Here is a 23,731-nt window from a genome sequence, read left to right as displayed (position 1 = left end):
TGTTTTTAATTGTCATTATTAGGATACAATGAAGGGACCAAACTACATAGAAAAAGGTCAGACTATTAGGAAAACAACAAAATAGAGTTAAGTATTTAAAGCACTAGCAAAAACAAATTTCTAAATGTCTTGAATATGTAAAAAGCTTACTGCTGTGCTTTTATGAATGTAGAATAACAAAAGATAAAAAAGACCAGCTAATTAAATGAAATCAGTTATTATCAATTATTATCGCTGATTGTGAATCTGGTTGGAATAAAATGTTGTCACAGTGGGTCCTCAGGGCTGAGTTTGAGAAGCACTGATCTAGGTGAATATGATGGACTTGCTTTTTAAGCTACTTTTACAAAAAGCTCTGTAAATACATGAAGCTCCTTGGAGTAAATGAGGAAACAAGGAGTTACCAGCAAAGGCAATCTAAAGTGAGTAAGTCCCAAAACAATTTAATGGCAGACTCAAAAAAGTAGAGCAAAATGATGAAAAATCACATGATCCCAAAAGCACAGAACTAAATTAAGAAATACTTACCAAACATCCAAGCAAATTCAAAATGAACTGCCAGGGACTGTGACAACCCTCTGGATATATACAGTTGTGCTTGAAAGTTTGTGAACCCTTTAGAATTTTCTATATTTCTGCATAAATATGACCTTAAACATCATCAGATTTTCACTCAAGTCCTAAAAGTAGATAAAGAGAAACCAGTTAAACAAATGAGACAAAAATATTATACTTGGTCATTTATTTATTAAGGAAAATGATTGAATATTACATATTTGTGAGTGGCAAAAGTATGTGAACCTCTAGGATTAGCAGTTAGTTTGAAGGTAAAATTAGAGTCAGGTGTTTTCAATCAATGGGATGACAATCAGGTGTGAGTGGGCACCCTGTGTTATTTAAAGAACAGGGATCTATCAAAGTCTGCTCTTCACAACACATGTTTGTGGAAGTGTATCATGGCACGAACAAAGGAGATTTCTGAGGACCTCAGAAAAAGAGTTGGTGATGCTCATCAGGCTGGAAAAGGTTACAAAACCATCTCTAAAGAGTTTGGACTCCACCAATCCACAGTCAGACAGATTGTGTACAAATGGAGGAAATTCAAGACCATCGTTACCCTCCCCAGGAGTGGTCGACCCACAAAGATCACTCCAAGAGCAAGGCGTGAAATAGTTGGCGAGGTCACAAAGGACCCCAGGGTAACTTCTATACAACTGAAGGCCTCTCTCACATTGGCTAATGTTCATGTTCATGAGTCCACCATCAGGAGAACACTGAACAACAATGGTGTGCATGGCAGGGTTGGAAGGAGAAAGCCACTGCTCTCCAAAAAAAACATTGCTGCTCGTCTGCAGTTTGCTAAAGATCACGTGGACAAACCAGAAGGCTATTGGAAGAATGTTTTGTGGACAGATGAGACCAAAATAGAACTTTTTGGTTTAAATGAAAAGCGTTTTGTTTGGAGAAAGGAAAACACTGCATTCCAGCATAAGAACCTTATCCCATCTGTGAAACATGGTGGTGGTAGTATCATGGTTTGGGCCTGTTTTGCTGCATCTGGGCCAGGATGGCTTGTCTTCATTGATGGAACAATGAATTCTGAATTATGTCAGATAATTCTAAAGGAAAATGTCAGGACATCTGTCCATGAACTGAATCTCAAGAGAAGGTGGGTCATGCAGCAAGACAACGACCCTAAGCACACAAGTCGTTCTACCAAGGAATGGTTAAAGAAGAATAAAGTTAATGTTTTGGAATGGCCAAGTCAAAGTCCTGACCTTAATCCAATCGAAATGTTGTGGAAGGACCTGAAGAGAGCAGTTAATGTGAGGAAACCCACCAACATCCCAGAGTTGAAGCTGTTCTGTACGGAGCAATGGGCGAAAATTCCTCCAAGCCAGTGTGCAGGACTCATCAACAGTTACTGGAAACGTTTAGTTGCAGTTGTTGCTGCAAAGGGGGGTCACATCAGATACTGAAAGCAAAGGTTCACATACTTTTGCCACTCACAAATATGTAATATTCGATCATTTTCCTTACTAAATAAATGACCAAGTATAATATTTTTGTCTCATTTATTTAACTGGTTTCTCTTTATCTACTTTTAGGATTTCAGTGAAAATCTGATGATGTTTTAGGTCATATTTATGCAGAAATATAGAAAATTGTAAAGGGTTCACAAACTTTCAAGCACAACTGTAGGACGGAGGGCAGTGACTGGCAAGTCGCCACACCTATTGGAGGACCACCCACAAAACACATAGCAAAGGCAATGGTAATACAGCAAAACCGACAAAAAGAAGCAATGCAAATAATTAGCAAAAGTAAAAATCAATATAAAAGACATGAAACAAGGACTTGAACCCCGCCCAAGGGAGGAATCTTGCCTGAAATATAACACATTATTACATTTGTTACATTGTTCCTTCTTTGCAAATGTTTAAAAACTTACACTGCTGCAGTATATAAAAGAGAGATGTTGAAATAAGGTGTTCCTTGCAGCAGCGATAAAAATGCTGCAAGCAACGTAAATGGAGTAACAGCTGTCTGCAATGTATTTCATTAATGATGTGAGATGAATCAGAATATTTTTTTTTTGCTTCGCCACTATATACAACAGGCAGAAGGAAACAAATAATGTGTGTGGAGCATACAAAAACAACTTTATATTTAATTCAGCCTTCAATATCCTGTCTGCTGTACTTTGGAGAGCAATGCTGCTGTAGGATCTCCCTTTTGAAAGGAAAGTGGAGACCATCTGCATCAGAGCTCTGAAGAACTGCTACCTCTAAGATGGAAAAAGCTGCTCTTTCTCAGTGGACAGAATGATATTAATTTTATTGATAAAGTAGAAACTATCCAACTAAAAATGAGGACAAGCTGTTCCTTGGTGTGATACTCTATCTTGACAAACTAATAAATTGATGTAAAATGTCCTGCACTGCTATACCCTGTATAATGATATTTGAAATAATACAGCTCTGCCTGGAAAGATTTTTAATTTTCAATTCAGTTTTGACTAATGTGAAAGACCTAGCTTAGATGTGTTTAGAAGTGTATGGTCATACATCATTTTGAATTCCAATTACTAACAGAAGCTGTGACAGCCCTAATGCAGATACATTGTAAATATGGAGTAATTTCCGATGGCACTTAGAATAAAAAGAAGATATTTGTTGTAAAATAAGCAAACAGAAACATAAAGAAGTGTTGGGGTTCCATCCAGAAAGCACCTTTTAATTGGCAAGGCTGTGCTACCTTTTGTACAGGCGTTCTTAATCTTTTTATGACAAAAGGCCCTTAATGGATTGCCCAGTATGTCACCATATAACTAGAAAGACAAGAGTTTAAAGGAAATCTTAAGGGTTTTATTAGATTTATTCAAATTAAAAATATACAACTTGTTTTTATCAAACAACTTTTTTTTTTAATTGTTTTAAGATCCAGTCACCCCCCCCATTTTGTTTGGTTGCCATACCCCCAAAAGGTATAGATGCCCTCAGTTAAGAAAAATAACTTAATGCAAAGCAGTTAATGGTTGTAAAAAGAGGAAGACTTCCTAACTGTTACATCTTTTATAATCTGGAGACTAGAGACGCTGGAAATTGGGTAGGGCAGAAGTCAGATCATTGTTCCTCGTACCTGGTGACAGGAGTGGAAATGTTAGTAAATCTCCAATGCAGTCATCTTCTCCAATGCCCCCCAACCCTGTGCCCTTTTTTAACCGGTATCCATGAGGCATTTGGCAAGCTTGCATGTTTGACAATGCTGATTCACTGAACTTTGCAAACTGGAATGTGAAAGGATTAGATCATGCTGAAAAATGAATAAACAGTTCATCCTAATGTAAAGTGCCCCTATAAATAAAATGCATTATTATTATTATTAATAATAATCATTAAACTGTTGCAGCTTTCTTTCAATATCAACTAAAACATTCCTTTGCTCACTTGAAGACCATAATAATCTCAAAATGACAATGTTCCATGCTAGTTTTCAGTCCTAAACTTAAGAACTTGAGAAACTAACTTTATAATCTTGTATCATTTGTGAATCTTTAATATAAAACATTTTTTAGTGTAGACATTTTAGGGTAGATGTTTCCTTTGTGCTTCCCTCCTTTTATGTCATTGTATTTTAGTGTTTATATGTAGCTGGCAAGGAGGCAGAATATTCAATAGATTTTGTGTCTACATCTTGCCATTCAATATCTATTTATGTACCCTGCATGGTGAATTAATGTATTTCTGGAGATCTGCTCCTCCGCCAATTTATCCTAACGCTGCCTGTTCTCAAACTAGAGTGCTGCATTACAACTGCTTACATCCTAGTACCAGATGTTATCTTTACTGTAATAGCTATAGTACTAGGGTGTTGTACCGTGTTAGCCATTATGAATGTAGAGAAAAGCCAAGCAAAATGACACCTTTTATTGGCTAACTAAAAAGATTACAATATGCAAGCTTTCAAGACAACTCGGGCCCCTTCTTCAGGCAAGATGTAATATTTTTAGTTAACCAATAAAAGGTGTCATTTTGCTTGGCTTTTCTCTACTGTAATAGCTATGAAAGCACAAAAGTGTTCTCTGTATCATGGTAAACTAGGAAAAACAAAACTCCACGTGAAAGGGTGTGTCCTCAAGTTTACTGAATGGATTACAAGTGTATGTAAATGCAGGAGCTCATTTAATGTCAGCCAAATGTTTTAACACCATTTTTGGAATTAGCATTTTGAACAGCTTCCACAAAAGGCTTGTGTGTCCTGATTCTTTTTTGGAAAATTCAGCTTCAGGACTGGATTAGCACATGTTGTTACAGAAGTATAAAAATAGAGGGTGATTTTTCATTTCTAGGAATAAACAAATACCGTAATTTGGAGTGTACAGCATATGCTTAACAACATTAAATGTCTCATACACCCAAAGGAGTAATTTTATCTGCTGACAAGACAGCTATGCAAAATGCTGGGAAACCTTTAAATAATTCTTTTCATGTCCCTTTTCTGCCAAAACACCTACTACACAGTGATAAACTTGAATATACCACTTTGAATAACTGTACTAAATAAGGTGAACTACCTTCTAGAAATATTATCCTTGATAAAATCGCCTATAGAACAGAAAAGCCAAGAGTAGAATTAGGCTTTAAATACTTTACTTAAATAAATTTGAAATCCTGGACACTCTCACAGAATTTCATGAACCACCTATTCTTGGAAGAACAAGCGGAGACTTTGTGCCCAAGTCCTCAAAACTGGCACATATAATGCAGTAACATAGTTTTTTGTAAACATATGTGGCTCTCTAGAGCCTTGACATATCAAAGGCCACCTGCCTGTCAGAGGAAGTCATGCCTAAGAGCAAACAGTGAGAGCTACCACTGTAGGAGGTATATTTATGTGTGCTGTGTAGTGTGATGAGGCATAAATCAGACAAACACCAAAAGTAACTTTGCTTAGCTGGTAAAGGTTTTTTGCCGTTTGATTGTACCATACCTAACTTTTTCTGCTCAATTGCCACACTTTAAATTTTGTTTTTTAAACAAATGAGGACAGGAGGCAGCACTGAAAAAAAATCTTAGAGATGTGTAATCTTGCTCTACCCTTACTATAGCTGCCTTAGAACTGATGCCACGTTTAACCATGTTAAAAAAAATGCCAATCCCTCTGTGCAAGTCACCAACTCTGCCCGAGACCATCACACTTGTTCCACCATGTTTGACAGTTGGTGTCACATGCTAAGGAACCATCCTTTCACCAACTTGACTGCACACAAACACCCTCCTATAATAAACCAAAGATTTCAAATTTTAATTTATTGGTCCAGTCTTTCTTCCAGTCTGCAGTAGTCCACAGTTGGTATTTCAAGGCCCTGTTTTGTCTTTTAAGGAATGGCTTTCTTACTGCCACTCTCCCTATCAAACATGCAGCACAAAGTCTCCTCCTCACAGTACTTTTTTTCGACCACTGTTAAGCTTTGCTTGAAGCTGTTGTGCCCTCAGGTGTCTATCATGCAAGCTGATGACCCTCAGAAACCTGTCTTCTGATTGGGTTGTGGTTTTGCGTCTGCATGATCTCTTCCTATCAAAGTTTCTTCCATTTTCCAATTGCCTTTGGATTGTGTAGAACACTGTACTCACTGACACTTTGATTTTTCCTCTAAATGATAGGCCTACACTTCTAAGTATAATAATACTCTGTCTCATTTAATTTATTAATTGCCGTTTTCTTGCCATTATCACTGGAATATCGCCCAAGTAGTACCTCAGAGGTTGTAGTAACATAGGCTGTTCCAACTCTGCTTTAAGACAGATATAGAGTTTTTAAGTACTCAACAGAAGTTGGGACACCTGTGAAGATGGCTTGCTTCAACTTGAAAAACTTAATTTACTTTAAATGCTGCAGAACATATGTAGGTTGTAATAGGGACCACGTAGGAAAAGTGTTGTGGTTTCTACATGGTGTGACCGAGATGTATACAAACACGCTTAAATGAAAATGTACAGTTTAACTGCACTTTAATCACGTCTGAATTGCTTGATTTCTAATTTTAACCTGTGGAGCAAAGAGGTAAACCAAGGAAAAATGTGTTTTTGTCCCAAACATTATGAGGACCACTATATATATATTGTAAAGAACAGCATCATTCTTGAGAAAAAATTGTGTTATTTTATTGGTAAATCAATAAAAAAAATGTAAAAATCAATAATATTGTTTGTTTTACCCAAGTTGCAAAATATCAGTGGCTGATAATTCAAATATTTTCACAGGGTTGTGCTTAGAAAAAGTGTCGTCGTTGTCACCGGCCAACAGTCGGCACAAGGATGAAGAGCAGGAAATCATTACTTGCTATGAGAAGTCAGGTGACATTGCACTGCTGTACCTACAGGAAGTAGAGAAGGTAAAAATTGCTTTTGTTTACGAAAGTATCTTCTGTTAAAATGGTTTCTGCTACTTCCGGTGGCATCTGGAAATGATAGGTTTTCATTGTTCATCTTGATTGTTTTTTATTAACTTATTGCCATATTGCACCTAAATTAATTTGTCAGCTTTCTGATCAAACCTTAACTCTACCTGTGGCTGAGATCAATAAATTGTTAACAGGTTCTTTACATACCTGCTGAAGATTGAACGTTGACCCTTCCTAATATCTAATTCATAAATACATGCATAACATTAGAAACATGGTAACAAGCAAACAGAAAACATGGCACCATAGTTAAGCAGTAAGAAATGCTGAAACAGTATTATTTTTATTTTATATTATTACTGAATGTATCATTTATTTAGTATATTAGTTACATTTAATTCAAATATAATAAACTAAAAACAGATGACAAAAACCTGCCCGTTTATGTTGCACTGTGTTTGTCTAACCTAATGTGGTATTTGAATAAATACTAAAATGCCCTATAACGTAACATTTTACTGGTTAGTTCTCTACTGAAAGTTCCAGGAAAGACATGAATGTGGTTGTTACAGTTAGGTCCATAAATATTTGGACAGAGACAACTTTTTTTCTAATTTTGGTTCTGTACATTACCACAATGAATTTTAAATGAAACAACTCAGATGCAGTTGAAGTGCAGACTTTCAGCTTTAATTCAGTGGGGTGAACAAAACGATTGCATAAAAATGTGAGGCAACTAAAGCATTTTTGTAACACAATCCCTTCATTTCAGGGGCTCAAAAGTAATTGGACAAATTAAAGAACTGAAAATAAAATGTTCATTTCTAATACTTGGTTGAAAACCCTTTGCTGGCAATGACAGCCTGAAGTCTTGAACTCCTGGACATCACCAGATGCTGGGTTTCCTCCTTTTTAATGCTCTGCCAGGCCTTTACTGCAGCAGCTTTCAGGTGCTGTTTGTTTCTGGGCCTTTCTCTCTGAAGTTTAGTCTTCAACAAGTGAAATGCACGCTCAATTGGGTTAAGATCAGGTGACTGACTTGGCCATTCAAGAATTTTCCACTTCTTTCCTTTAATAAACTCCTGGGTTGCTTTGGCTGTATGTTTTGGGTCATTGTCCATCTGTATCATGAATCAGTTTGACTGCATTTAGCTGGATTTGAGCAGACAGTATGTCTCTGAACACCTCAGAATTCATTTGGCTGCTTCTGTCCTGTGTCACATCATCAATAAACACGAGTGTCCCAGTGCCACTGGCAGCCATGCACGCCCAAGCCATCACACTGCCTCCCTCCACCGTGTTTTACAGATGATGTGCTATGCTTTGGATAATGAGCTGTTCCACGCCTTCTCCATACTTTTTTCTTGCCATCATTCTGGTAGAGGTTGATCTTGGTTTCATCTGTCCAAAGAATGTTTTTCCAGAACTGTGCTGGCTTTTTTAGATGTTCTTTAGCAAAGTCCAATCTAGCCTTTCTATTCTTGAGGCTTATGAGTGTCTTGCACCTTGCAGTGCACCCTCCGTATTTACTTTCATGCAGTCTTCTCTTTATGGTAGACTTGGATATCGATACGCCTACCCCCTGGAGAGTGTTGTTCACTTGGTTGGCTGTTGTGAAGGGGTTTCTCTTCACCATGGAAATGATTCTGCTATCATCCACCACTGTTGTTTTCCGTGGATGTCCAGGTCTTTTTGCGTTGCTAAGTTCACCAGTGCTTGCTTTCTTTCTCAGGATGTACCAAACTGCAGATTTTGCCACTCGTAATATTGTAGCAATTTCTCGGATGGGTTTTTTCTGTTTTCGCAGCTTAAGGATGGCTTCTTTCACTTGCATGGAGAGCTCCTTTGACCGCATGTTGTCTGTTCACAGCAAAATCTTCCACATGCAAGCACCACACCTCAAATCAACTCCAAGCCTTTTATCTGCTTAATTGATAATGACATAACGACGGACTTGCGCACACCTGCCCATGAAATAGCCTTTGAGTCAATTGTGCAATTACTTTTGAGCCCCTGAAATGAAGGGATTGTGTTAAAAAAATGCTTTAGTTGCCTCACATTTTTATGCAATCGTTTTGTTCATCCCACTGAATTAAAGTTGAAAGTCTGCACTTCAACTGCATCTGAGTTGTTTCATTTAAAATTCATTGTGGTAATGTACAGAACCAAAATTAGAAAAAAAGTTGTCTCTGTTCAAATTTTTATGGACCTAACTGTATGTTCATGAGCTGCCAATCTGAAATCCATCAGTCTCGTGAACAGTTTGTTCTGCTTTTAATAACTCAATCGTGTACTCTTCAATCATTTGTCTTAAATAAAATGCAGCTCCAATGTCTGAATTTTTGCCTTTTTAACGTCTTTCTAGGAGTGATCTTGGGCACATCACATGAAACATTCATGACCTTCATTTATTTGTGACCACACATAGTGGAATGAACTTGCAGTAAACCTGTCAAAACAACCTTTTTCCTTTGTGTTTTCAGAGTCATTGAATGCCTTCATGTCCTGATTTTTTTCCTTGTAACTCAGTCTTCAATTAATGACATATGAAACTTGATAAATAATTGTTTAAATTACTAAATATAGGCAGCCATTTAGTGTTAAGTGTTTGCTTTATTTGCCTTTACAATATAAATGATTTTAACCAGAAAGAAAGTTTTCATTGTTGATCATATACCCCCTGAGATTAGTTAACTGCCTCATGACTGTTCTGTTCTTTCAGTACTCTTTATTTTTAAGTATCTTTTTTCCTTTTCAAAGCGGTTTTGAAAACTGACAGACAGAGGATGAATTTGAGATATTTGATGAAAACACACAAATAAATCAATTAATTGTTATAACTAATTTGTACCTAATCTCAGTATTTCACAAACATGTAATTTGACTTGGACTTGAAAGGAAAACTTAACACTCTGGATAAAGGTGTGTCCATTATACAGTAGACTCTCCATCTTCCCTTCTGCCCCAGAGTTGACTGAGCAGTGTCAGATTTGGCAGATTGTGAAAACTTTGGAGGGTAATAGACAAGCATGTAATATGGCATTTTTATGAGAAAATCTTGCCCGTCACATTTAATATTTAATTGCAGCTACAGCTATGCTTGAAATTTTGTGAACACTTTAGAATTTTCTATATTTCTGCATAAATATGACCTAAAACATCATCAGATTTTCACTCAAGTCCTAAAAGTAGATAAAGAGAAACCAGTTAAACAAATGAAACAAAAATATTATACTTGGTCATTTATTTATTAAGGAAAATGATCGAATATTATATATTTGTGAGTAGCAAAAGTATGTGAACCTCTAGGATTAGCAGTTAGTTTGAAGGTGACATTAGAGTCAGGTGCTTTCAATCAATGGGATGATAATCAGGTGTGAGTGGGCACCCTGTGTCATTTAAAGAACAGGGATCTATCAAAGTCTGCTCTTCACAACACATTTGTGGAAGTGTATCATGGCATGAACAAAGGAGATTTCTGAGGACCTCACAAAAAGAGTTGTTGATGCTCATCAGGCTGGAAAAGGTTACAAAACCATCTCTAAAGAGTTTGGACTCCACCAATCCACAGTCAGACAGATTGTGTACAAATGGAAGAAATTCAAGACCATTGTTACTCTCCCCAGGAGTGGTTGACCAACAAAGATCATTCCAAGAGCAAGGCGTGTAATAGTCGGCGAGGTCACAAAGGACCCCAGGGTAACTTCTAAGTAACTGAAGGCCTCTCTCACATTGGCTAATGTTCATGTTCATGAGTCCACCATCAGGAGAACACTGAACAACAATGGTGTGCATGGCAGGGTAGCAAGGAGAAAGCCACTGCTCTCCAAAAAAAACATTGCTGCTCGTCTGCAGTTTGCTAAAGATCACGTGGACAAACCAGAAGGCTATTGGAAGAATGTTTTGTGGACAGATGAGACCAAAATAGAACTTTTTGGTCTAAATGAAAAGCATTATGCATTCCAGCATAAGAACCTTATCCCATCTATGAAACATGGTGGTGGTGGTAGTATGATGGTTTGGGCCTGTTTTGCTGCATCTGAGCCAGGACGGCTTGCCTTTATTGATGGAACAATGAATTCTGAATTATATCAGAGAATTCTAAAGGAAAATGTCAGGACATCAGTCCATTAACTGAATCTCAAGAGAAGGTGGGTCATGCAGCAAGACAACGACCCTAAGCACACAAGTCGTTCTACCAAAGAATGGTTAAAGAAGAATACAGTTAATGTTTTGGAATGGCCAAGTCAAAGTCCTGACCTTAATCCAATCGAAATGTTGTGGAGGGACCTGAAGAGAGCAGTTAATGTGAGGAAACCCACCAACATCCCAGAGTTGAAGCTGTTCTGTACGGAGGAATGGGCTCAAATTCCTCCAAGCCGGTGTGCAGGACTGATCAACAGTTACTGGAAATGTTTAGTTGCAGTTATTGCTGCAAAGGGGCATCACATCAGATACTGAAAGCAAAGGTTCACCTACTTTTGCCACTCACAAATATGTAATATTTGTCATTTTCCTTAATAAATAAATGACCAAGTATAATATTTTTGTCTCATTTGTTTAACTGGTTTCTCTTTATCTACTTTTAGGACTTGAGTGAAAAATCTGATGATGTGTTAGGTCATATTTATGCAGAAATATAGAAAATTCTAAAGGGTTCACAAACTTTCAAGCACAACTGTATGTTTGAAAATGTTCAGTAAAATAGTGTACTCTGTTAATTATTGGAGCAATCTGTATGTTACTTGATTATTCAAATTATCGATAGTGACAGCACTCATAGGTTGGTTGGAAGCATGTGCTGGTAGCGTGTTGCCGCACCCACCACTCGACAAACCACCTAGATTGGGACCCGAATGCAGCGGGTGACACCTTAGCACCACACTGAAACAGTGTGAGTTTTTTTTTGTTTTTTTTTTTTACGGTGGCTGGAGTCCCAGTCCTGCCACCAACCCCCAAGTTTTCCCTGTAAGTTGGAGGACCTGCAGATTAACATCATGCCCAGGATGAAGCAATTGCAGATTAAAGTACTGAGATACAATACAGACACTATAGAAGTCTTTTAGGTTCAAACCATATTTTTTACTGTAACATGTACGTATTCTGAGGATGACTCAAGCTATTTCATTTTTAAATTAAAATTTTGTTCTCTCTGACATCAAATCAGTCTGGGTTGACACCTCAGTCTCACTTGAAAACCTCTCAGTGACACAGTTTTTCATGAAACAAGACACCACACCAGGCATCAGAGGAAACTTCCTTGAACTTGTGGCTGTAGTTTGGTTGCATTTTATCATAACTACTTTCCAAATGTGTCAGTCTTCTATTGTCAGCATACTCTGTTACTGAAACATGGCCAAGGTATAACACTTTTGCCAAAGTTTCTGCCCACTCTTCTTATGAACAGAGACATTAAATGACTAGCTAAAAAACTATTGCACAGATTGAAAACTGTTATTCATAAACTGATTCACTCTGACCAGACTGGCCTTATAAATTCATTTCACTCCTTTGCTAATATGCATCGTCTGCTTAATTTTATTGATGCAGCTAGAAATTTCAAACACTCCATCTGCTCTGTTCTGCCTTGATGCAAAAAAAAAAACGTAGTTTCCTTGTTTATGGTCTATATGTTACACAGATTGAGTATTCCTGACATGACATCGCCTATGGTATCTCTTGATTTTTTTTTACTGCTAAGCATATGTAAACAACGTATGTGTAGTTTGCAAATGTATTTATTCATTCTGAGTGTGAGGGTCATGTAGTCCACAGTAAAGCAACGGTGCACAAATAACAAACATGGGTACAGTGGTATCAGTTGTCCCCATGAAGTGCCATCAAGCTAGATACATAATCGATGACTGTGGTTGGGGTCACCTGTGATGCAGCGAGTGCCATGAAGCACTATCACTCAATCGACTATCTGGGAAGAGGGATCAACTGAGAAGCATTGTGATGTGGGACAGATGCTGCGCTGGAAAGGAAAACCATAACACCTGGACAGCAGTTCAAAAATGCTGTCTGGCACCCAGAAAATAAAATACAAATTAGGACTCCTCAAGTGGAAACTTATTTCAGGGATCTAAAGTATAAAACTTTCCTTGGAATTGAGCATGAAAATATGCATCGGCTAAAATATGGGGAAAAAAGTACGCCCCCCCCCACCCCCAAATTCAGATTTATAAAACCTGACGTACACACATTCCTACGCAATTTACCTTTATAAATCACAATCGCCTTATTTCAATTTCAATTCTTTATTGTCATGTGTACAAGTACCATGTACAATGAAATGCTTGCTTGCACTTGCCCCTGCAGACAGTGAACATAGACCAAAAAAAAACCCCACACACAATAAATAAATGAATATAAATAAGTAGATATATAAAACCAGAATCCTAGGAATAAATAGAGACAGTGGCACACGTATAAGTGCAGGTAGCAGTGGAGGTGACACAAGGTTACTGTTTGTTCATGAGTCTGATTGCAGTTGGATAGAAACTGTTCCTGAACCTGGAGGTGTGCGTCCGAATGGACTTTAGTCGCTTCCCAGATGTGAGGAGGGTGAAAAGTGACAGTGAAGGGTGGCTGGGGTCCTGCCTGATACGGTTCACTTTCCTGAGACAGCATGTAGTGTGGATGTCATGGATTGCAGGGAGCTGTGTGTCCGTGATCTGCTGTGCTGTGTTCACCACACGCTGCAGAGCTCTGCAGTCCTGAACTGAGAAGTTGCTGTACCAGGATGTGATGCATCCTGTCAGGATGGATTCCACAGTACACCTGTAAAATCTGCACAGGGTTGTGGGGGCCATCCGGGCTTTACTCAGTCTCCTGAGGAAGTAGAGGCGTTGTTGGGCTTTCTTGACTACTGCCGCAGTGTGACTTGATCATTTAAGGTCATCATTGAGCGTGACTCCGAGGAACCTAAAGCTGCTGACCTGCTGCACAGCCTCACCTACGATGTAGATGGGGCTGTGCTCTGTTGCCTGTTTGCGGAAATCCACAATCATCTCCTTAGTTTTGCTAATGTTGAGGGTGAGGTGGTTGTCCTGACACCATTCTGACAGGAGTCTGACCTCCTCCCTGTAGGCCATTTCATCGTCCTCGCTGATCAGAACTATTACAGTGGTATCGTCAGCAAACTTGAGGATGGTGTATAGAGGTGGAAATATGAATGCACCTCATAACTCACCTTGGCATTACAGATGACTTGTGCATTAATGGAATGTCACTTTGTACGGTTAACAAAAGTAGCTCCATTCTCACGAGATGCCCATAGTGGAATATAAGTGAAGTAAATTGCTTTGATTATGTTAGGAAAACCAGACACTGCTGCAAATTGCCTTTTTATTGTGCTAAAACCATGTTATGTTTTACTCTATGTACAACCACATCATACCAAAACTTAATGTAGAGCCCTGTTGGTCAGTTAATGGCTTCCAGCATAGCAGGCATGATGGAGTGAATCTTGGTTGAGATATTCCTGATCTGTTGGCCAATAGCCTGAGAAGTGTTCTTCAGTGCAAATACGCAGCATTGGCCCACTAAAAGGGAACCAAACTAGATTCTGTGCATCATATTCATCACTTTGAAGTGTAATATGTTAGTTATGTCTGTGGACATTATAATAACAGCTGAGTAATATGAATTATTATATGCGTGAATCATCATTTAGTTGGTTTAACTGCATTTCTCCATTTGAACACTTCTGTCCCCAAGATATCTCATTATGTATATGTAAATCTTCCAAAATCTGAAGTACTTAGAGGTACTCAACTTTTAGTATGCTCTTCACCATGTGGGCTGTGATACGGGTTTTACAGACAAGGTAAAAAGATTATATTATGAACGTCATTCAGTTATTTGTATTGAGTCGACCTTTTCCCATCCTTTTTAAATCAAATATGCTTTTTATCATGGTTATCAACTTTCTCAACTGTTTTTCTGTGACTTACCCAGGTCCCTTGACCAAGTATTCCTCATCTTATATTTGTATACTCTCACATAATTCTTTTATTGCTGTTTACAATGTCCATAAATTTTGTAAGCGTCCTTCAACTGTTTTTATTTTTCCTTTACCTTGTTGCTTCACTCAAACTAAAAGAGTTTTCTGATTTATGTACTTGTTTTTCTTTGATTTGTGCCTTTTCACTCTTTTTTTCCACCATTATATGGATACTGTGTACTGATAAATTTATTTATTTATTCTTATGAAATTGAACTAAATCTAATGCACCTGACCGGCACATTATTAATTCAGCTGTGTCAGATTTGCACTTGGCTTACTGACCTTAAAAGCTACTTTTTGACTGGTACAAAAATGCAATGATTCCGACAAAGCTGTAATGGTGTAGGTGTTTTCATTGGTGTTACTGAACTGGAGTTACTTAGGTGTGTGCTCTACCATTACCCTTTTATTGTATTAATACTTATTGTTAATGAAGTGTGGTACAATGGAATTCTTACCAGGTTCTCCTTGGTCATGCAGCAATTCCTTCACAGATCATGGAGCATGAACTATAAACTGTATCCCACGCGGAGTGCAAAAGCAAGTGTTATAACCAGTCAAGCAAAAGAAGAATTCTGTTGGCAGTGGTTGATAAGTGACTAATTGGGTTTCTAACAGCCAGTCTGGTTCTTCTTCACAGTGGGCTTGTTCCGTTTGAGCTGAGCTACAGATGGATTTAATATTAAAAGAAAAACCTTAAAAACAGTCCTTATACCCCCTCGCAAAAGTGAGGATTGAGTAGGCGTTAAGATGAGCACAGCTATATTTGAGAATAGCTGGGGCAACTGTTTTGTAATCTCCATATTTATTACCATCTATTGTAGTCATTAATCTGCTCTTCCACCACATTCCCAGTCTCCCAGCTAACAAAATGAATTGTAAGAAATAAATAATAAACAGTTTATCATCTCTCTGTACATAGTTTTAAAATATTACTCTGTTAAATTATAATGGGTGTCTACACAAAAGATGAGTGTTACTTTAAATTGCGACGCTAATGTCTTGGAAACAATATTAATGCAAACAATTTAAAATAAAATAGAGGATGCAGAAAATCTCTAGTGGTAGCCCAAAAGTGAAATTCAGAAGCCAATTAGTTTCTTCCAGAACATGCCACTCTCTTCTGACGATACTGAGCTTTGTATGAAGTTATGCCAGTCGTGTTTACTTTATCTGTCCTGTACTTAAGAGCTGGAGGTGATTAAAAGCTGAGCTGGTAATTGCAAATTCAAAAGCCGCTCTCTTCTTCACCCTTCAAACAAGATGTCTTCTGGGATTATTATCCTTATCATATTCAGCATTCTGCTGGCTAGACACAGTTTGTTGAATTTATAATAATTGGTCTTGTTTCTGTACTGCTCAGTTCCATCCAAATCTCAGTCTACTGCAAGTGAGTGTTAGATTACATGGAATTAATGATTTCACAATATTTTACTCACACCAGACATATTAAGTTACTTTGTGTAACAATGTTGCAGTTGCAAATATTGATAACATTTAAAATAAAAAAAATCTATACTTGGAACAGTTGTAAGCACTGATTTGTTTATTTATAATTTATTCATGATATCATTTTTCATGTTTCATTACATGAAGCAGTTCATTGATCTGAACCAAGCCATTGTGAAATCGAAACCCCATGATGTAGTAGTCAGGTATTTTAGAATGAAAAAGTCTAGGTGATAAATTTTATTTTGATGAAAACAATTTGTCCTGAGGTTTTTATACCAAAAAGCATTTATATTTTTTAAATTGTACTCCCTTTTTAGTTATAATGTTTCTTTGCAAAGCATATTCTAAAATTGACAAAAAATCCATTTCATGCCATGATTTTTAGCATTTGGTAATTTTGAATGCTTTCATGAAAATGTTAGTGCCACATTTTACTTGTTATTCTGTTAATTTTTATATAAATCAAGTTAGATGTGAATCTGAGATGTTAATGACACATAATTTACCTGGTCATTCTAAAATATCTGACTACTACATCCAATACCGTATCCAGGGTCTATCTAGCTTAGTGTACACACTGCATTTTAATAAGATGCTAATGAATAGATTGATTGCCCTTTAGCAACAAAAGGGAAATAAAATGTGTACAAGTCCTTTATAGGTTATCAGATGCTCATCGATTACAAAACTATTGGTATACATTGTTCTAATTTATGTTTTTATTTCAAAAATGAATGCTCAAGAAACTATTTTGACCTTGCTTGTTCAGAAAGGCCATAAGTTTTTAACCATAAAAGAAATTACCACAATGAGGCTATAAATACTGTACAGTAATCCCTCCTCCATCGCGGGGGTTGCGTTCCAGAGCCACCCGCGAAATAAGAAAATCCGCGAAGTAGAAACCATATGTTTATATGGTTATTTTTATATTGTCATGCTTGGGTCACAGATTTGCGCAGAAACACAGGAGGTTGTAGAGAGACAGGAACGTTATTCAAACACTGCAAACAAACATTTGTCTCTTTTTCAAAAGTTTAAACTGTGCTCCATGACAAGACAGAGATGACAGTTCCGTCTCACAATTAAAAGAATGCAAACATATCTTCCTCTTCAAAGGAGTGCACATCAGGAGCAGATCATGTCCGAGACATAGAGAAAAGCAAACAAATCAATAGGACTGTTTGGCTTTTAAGTATGCGAAGCACCGCGGCACAAAGCTGTTGAAGGCGACAGCTCACACCCCCTCCTTCAGGAGCAGAGAGAGAGAGAGATAAAAACAAACAACCAAAAATCAATACGTGCCCTTCGTGCTTTTAAGTATGCGAAGCACCGTGCAGCATGTCGCTTAAAGGAAGCAGCTGCACAGAAGGGAGCAAAGTGAAGATAATCTTTCAGCATTTTTTGACGAGTTTCCCTATCGTCTAAGTGTGCGAACAGCCCCCCTGCTCAATCCCCCTACGTCAGGATCACAGAAAGTCAGCGCGAGAGAGAGAAAAGTAAGCTGGGTAGCTTCTCAGCCATCTGTCAATAGCGTCCTTGTATGAAATCAACTGGGCAAGCCAACTGAGGAAGCATGTACCAGAAATTAAAAGACCCATTGTCCACAGAAATCCGCGAACCAGCAAAAAATCCGCGATATATATTTAAATATGCTTACATATAAAATCCGCGATGGAGTGAAGCCACGAAAGGCGAAGCGCGATATAGCGAGGGATTACTGTATATGTTTTGAATGTGTTATTGTGCATCTAGTTCTAAAATTCTAGATTATTCTGGCAGCATCCATGAGTGTTGCCCATCTTGGCACACACAAACTCTCTCTTTCTCTCTCTCTTATAGCAGAAAATTCCAGAGTTGGCAGTAAACCAAACTTTGTGTTTATACTGTCAGAGAAAATTGGTCTCTCAGTACATAACCAACACATTTGTATTTTACTGTTTGAAGTTCTTGGGAACATTGTTTTGTGGTAAAGAACTGTTTTGATTTAAGGACTCATGCTATCCCTTCTATAAACTGGTAGACCACTCCGACTGTTAGACATTAGAGATGCACATCTGACTCACACGTCTCACTATGGCGTATTCCAGATCTATATGCACTGTCCATTGCTTCTTTCCATGGCTGCACACAACTGTATTACCAAGCATGACACAAACTCTGTCTACTTCATTTCTGAGCACACAACATTTGTGGGTCTGATTATCAACAATAACAAGCCTTCAGAGATCTTTCATGGGTATGCTGCATGTTTTTGTATAAAAGCAAATATAATTTTTTTTTCTGCCCATATCCTAGAAAATCAAATTGTTTTTGGTAAAGTTAAATGGCACATTTTTCCACGTCTGTGCCAGAGGAGAGAATGTTTAAACTGCTGGTGAAGGTCAAAATTTAGAGGATTTACATGTGGCTTACGAAGCCACTCCTTCGTTACCCGGGCGGTGTGTTTGGGATCATTGTCATGCTGAAAGACCCAGCCACGTTTCATCTTCAATGCCCTTGCTGATGGAAGAAGGTTTTCACTCAAAATCTGACGATACATGGCCCCACTCATTCTTTCCTTTACACGGATCAGTCGTCCTGGTCCCTTTGCAGAAAAACAGCCCCAAAGCATGATGTTTCCACCCCCATGCTTTACAGTAGGTATGGTGTTCTTTCTCCTCCAAACACGACGAGTAGAGTTTTTACCAAAAAGTTCTATTTTGGTTTCATCTGACCATATGACATTCTCCCAATCCTCTTCTGGATCATCCAAATGCTCTCTAGCAAACTTCAGACGGGCCTGCACATGTACTGGCTTAAGCAGGATTTGAGTCTCTGGCGGCGTAGTGTGTTACTGATGGTAGCCTTTGTTACTTTGGTTTCAGCTCTCTGCAGGTCATTCACTAGGTCCCCCCCCCGTATGCTTCTGGGATTTTTGCTCACCGTTCTTGTGATCATTTTGACCCCACGGGGTGAGATCTTGCGTGGAGCCCCAGATCGAGGGAGATTATCAGTGGTCTTGTATGTCTTCCATTTTCTAATAATTGCTCCCATAGTTGATTTCTTCACACCAAGCTGCTTACCTATTGTAGATTCAGTCTTCCCAGCCTGGTGCAGGTCTACAATTTTGTTTCTGGTGTCCTTTGACAGCTCTTTGGTCTTGGCCATAGTGGAGTTTGGAGTGTGACTGTTTGAGGTTGTGGACAGGTGTCTTTTATATTGATAACGAGTTCAAACAGGTGCCATTTATACAGGGAACGAGTGGAGGACAGAGGAGCCTCTTACAGAAGAAGTTACAGGTCTGTGAGAGCCAGAAATCTTGCTTGTTTGTAGGTGACCAAATACTTATTTTCCACCATACTTTGCAAATAAATTCTTTAAAATCAGACAATGTGATTTTCTGGATTTTTTTTCTCATTTTGTCTCTCATAGTTGAGGTATACCTATGATGAAAATTACAGGCCTCTCTCATCTTTTTAAGTGGGAGAACTTGCACAATTGGTGGCTGACTAAATACTTTGTTGCCCCACTGTATATGTACAATTATCATCTTTAACAGTACCTTTATGCCACTTTTGAGATAAAAACGATTTTTTCCCTAATATTTTTGAACCTTAATTCCAAAAAAAACTGATTTTTGCAAAAAAAAAAAATTATATTAACATTAATAATCCAAGTTTTAGAATGTACTACTGGAAAAGTCTGGATAAAAATGAGAACGTCCCCCATGTAGGGTGGGGTTATACTCTGAATATAGAGTTAACTGACCGTCACTCTAAGCAGCCATCAAACTAGTCATAAGAAAGAAATGTGTCTACTATACCCCCATTATGTGTTAATTTTTTGATATAATACTTTTAGTATTTGTTTTAAAAGGTAATGACAATTATTTTAAAAGGAAAAGCCATGTAGTATGTGTGTTTATCTTTCCCTTTGCTTCCCTGAATCCTAAAATACAGAGGCTGTGTTCTTAGATTGTTCAATGTTTTCCATTTAGGCCTTGAGCACCGGAATGCAGAATCGTAGTCCAAAGTCTGGCCCTGCTTCACAAGAGCAAGAACTTGGCTTTTTCTTGGAAACTGGACTCCAAAGGGCGCATGTCATTTACTTCAAAAATGGGTACGCAATTCACTTAAGCAATTCTTTTCTAAGAACTGACAGACAATTGACATTTGGAAGATTTTTTTCATGATCTTTAAATGATAATTATTGATTAATCTGTTTATAGTGGTTGATTTTTTTTTTCCATGTTATAAAACTGTGAATACAGGGCAAATTTTCTAACTAAGCATAACTGTTTACTTCGTTTTTATGAGAGATATACAAAAGAGTTTGCCAGCGTTTGGAACTGATAAATTGAAGCATTTAGCACAGGTTACTCTAAGTATGTCAACTCTAAGCAGATGCTATGTTCCGTTTCATAGAAGATAGTACAGTTGTTAGCTTGAATATGTAGTATCATATCAAAGACATATATATTTTAAAGTGCCGGTATTTTTATGAAGTGGTCTTTTCTGGCTGAACCCATATTGTAAATGGTCTTCCCTTTTGTTTGCAGAAGATCAAGGATTTCTTAATGTAATTAAACACAGGGTGGTGCAGTGTTAGTGCTGTTTCTTCAGAGCTCCAGAGTGTGGGTTTAGAATGGCTACTTGGGCACTCAGTGTGGAATTTGAACATTGTCCTGGTGTTCCTCTAGGTACTGAAGATTTCCTACTTTGTCACAAATATGCAAATGTTAGGTTAATCAGCCTCTCTGAATTGTTTTATCCCCGTGTGACTGAATGTGCCTTGCAGTGGAGTGGTACACTTTCCAGAGACCTCCTGGCCCTGATAGCCTCTCAAGACCCTAAAATAAATCATGTTGTAGTTGATGGATTGATCCTATTGCTATACTGTATCTTATTACAGTAATCCCTCCTCCATCGCGGGGGTTGCGTTCCAGAGCCACCCGCGAAATAGGAAAATCCGCGAAGTAGAAACCATATGTTTATATGGTTATTTTTATATTGTCATGCTTGGGTCACAGATTTGCGCAGAAACACAGGAGGTTGTAGAGAGACAGGAACGTTATTCAAACACTGCAAACAAACATTTGTCTCTTTTTCAAAAGTTTAAACTGTGCTCCTTGACAAGACAGAGATGACAGTTCTGTCTCACAATTAAAAGAATGCAAACATATCTTCCTTTTCAAAGGAGTGCAAAGCAAGCAGTCAAAAAAAAAATCAATAGGGCTTTTTGGCTTTTAAGTATGCGAAGCACCGCCGGTACAAAGCTGTTGAAGGCGGCAGCTCACACCCCCTCTGTCAGGAGCAGGAAGAGAGAGAGAGAGAGCCACAGAAAATCAATACGTGCCCTTTGAGCTTTTAAGTATGCGAAGCTCCGTGCAGCCTGTCCTTCAGGAAGCAGCTGCACACAGCCCCCCTGCTCACACCCCCCTACGTCAGCGCAAGAGAGAGAGAGAGAGAGAGGAAGAGAGAAAGTAAGCTGGATAGCTTCTCAGCCATCTGCCAATGAAATCAACTGGGCAAACCAACTGAGGAAGCATGTACCAGAAATTAAAAGACCTATTGTCCGCAGAAACCCGCGAAGCAGCGAAAAATCCGCGATATATATTTAAATATGCTTACATATAAAATCCGCGATGGAGTGAAGCCGCGAAAGGCGAAGCGCGATATAGCGAGGGATCACTGTATTCCATTTCCACTCTACTTTTTTTTTGGCAGAGACACTGGACAAGGTTGTTGCTTTCTAAGTTCAAGCCGGATTCTAGCGAGTTACATTTATTTTTTCTGTCAGAATTTGTGCAAAATAAATAAATCAGTTACTGAAGAATAACAGAATGGTTATGATAGAATAATTTAACAACATAAATAACTGTTTGTAGGTCTCTCTCAAATGCAGTAATGTGAGAGAGACCTACAAACTGAGCGATATGGAAAACAAGACCCATTGGAACATTGCAGTAAATACACTTTGTTCAGTTGCTACTTTAGTAGGAATAATGATGTATTGGACAGGTTTATTTTATAACATGAAGAATTTTGGAGGTAAGGGGAAACACATTATATATATGTGGCATTTCTGCTGGTGCTTTATGAGAAATAATAGTTTATTTAAAGCTTGGAGTGAACAGTATGTGGTATGTCACTGATATTTGAAATATCTGACAGCATTTATGAATTTCTTCTTCAGTAACTCAAGTGAGATGCAAAATGGCAGTGTTTAAAGAGGAAAAGCCTAATGTGCCCAGTTCTGTATAGCAGATAGGTAGGGCATATGCCATATACTATATTTATCAGATAAATAAAATAAAAGTTCTCACCAAGACACTGGTGCATAAGGATACAGCGGACATATGTCCACAAAAAAGCATAACAAAGTTTTGGTGGCAGTCCATCAAGCCTAGAAGCCATGTTTGTGTCTGTGTGTTTAGAGATTATATTAATTTTGTTATTTTAAACAAACCTCTCAAGGTTGATGCATCCTTTTAGGATAGGTGTCATAAATCCAGCTATCTTAAGAGTTTTTTTTTTCTTTTCTGATAGATGAATACTCCTCAGAAAACAAAACTAAATGTGAAGTTTCGATTTTTGCATTTATCAAAGACCAAGGATTTAATAAATAGTCAAAAAGATTTTATTTGAGTTCGTTGAATTCCCATGTAGTTAGAGCAAATTAATTTTCTAGTTGCCTGTTAAGTGTAATGCATGGTAAATGTTTAAGTGTGGCCGGATTCTCTTCCAAACTATAAGCAAAGTTTAGTCTTAAGACTAGTTTAGTCTTAGTAAATGGTTTATTGACACTAAATTGAATTATCAGCTTTGTCACAGAAAAGCAGCTTAGCATGACTAACTGTACCCTAGCTAGCTGTCTTTGTTTTTTTTTCCGTTTTCTACAGCCTTGCATTCATAAGTGCATAGTTTTTAATCCCCTCTTCTTCTCCTTTTACTGAGTATTATTGAATTTGTTTTCTTCACTGCCTTGTTTTAGTTTTTAACCTGTTTAAATTATTTGTGGCTTTTATGTTTTTATATTTTGTATTACTGTATTATTGTTTTAATAACTCCATGGTTAAAATAACTCTATATAACATTTTTATTACTGTTATTTTTATTGTTTTTATGTAGATTAATGTTATTTAAAACCTGTGTAATTGGAATTGACTATCACTATGATATTGTAAAGCTCTAATCAGAGAGGGAACAAGTATAATGCAAGTTACTGTATGCACCATGCACCTAAGTCAGTTTGTTTCTGTGCGTTTGCCTTTCATTGCCAGTACAAAGGGTAATGACAAAGTTGAACTTGAACCTAAAAGGGTATTCTGTGGAGATAGTTTTGTAGGTGGCCAAAAGTTGGCTCCTGTGTATTAATGTGAT

At 37.8% G+C, this 23,731-nt stretch overlaps 1 protein-coding gene across 1 annotated transcript in view; it reads left to right on the top strand.

Moving 5' to 3' along the window:
• The window catches only part of ttc7b (tetratricopeptide repeat domain 7B), a 204,523-nt gene that overhangs the window by 69,785 nt on the left and 111,007 nt on the right, over positions 1 to 23,731 (top strand). The window contains 2 exon segments of the mRNA XM_051920188.1: positions 6,768 to 6,898; positions 20,347 to 20,468. Coding sequence (XP_051776148.1) covers positions 6,768 to 6,898; positions 20,347 to 20,468 — 253 coding nt within the window.

This window comes from Erpetoichthys calabaricus, chromosome 16 (assembly GCF_900747795.2).
Source record: "Erpetoichthys calabaricus chromosome 16, fErpCal1.3, whole genome shotgun sequence".
Classification (NCBI taxonomy): Eukaryota; Metazoa; Chordata; class Cladistia; order Polypteriformes; family Polypteridae; genus Erpetoichthys; species Erpetoichthys calabaricus.
Note: the sequence above shows the minus strand (reverse complement) of the source record. Positions and strands in the feature narration are given on the sequence as shown.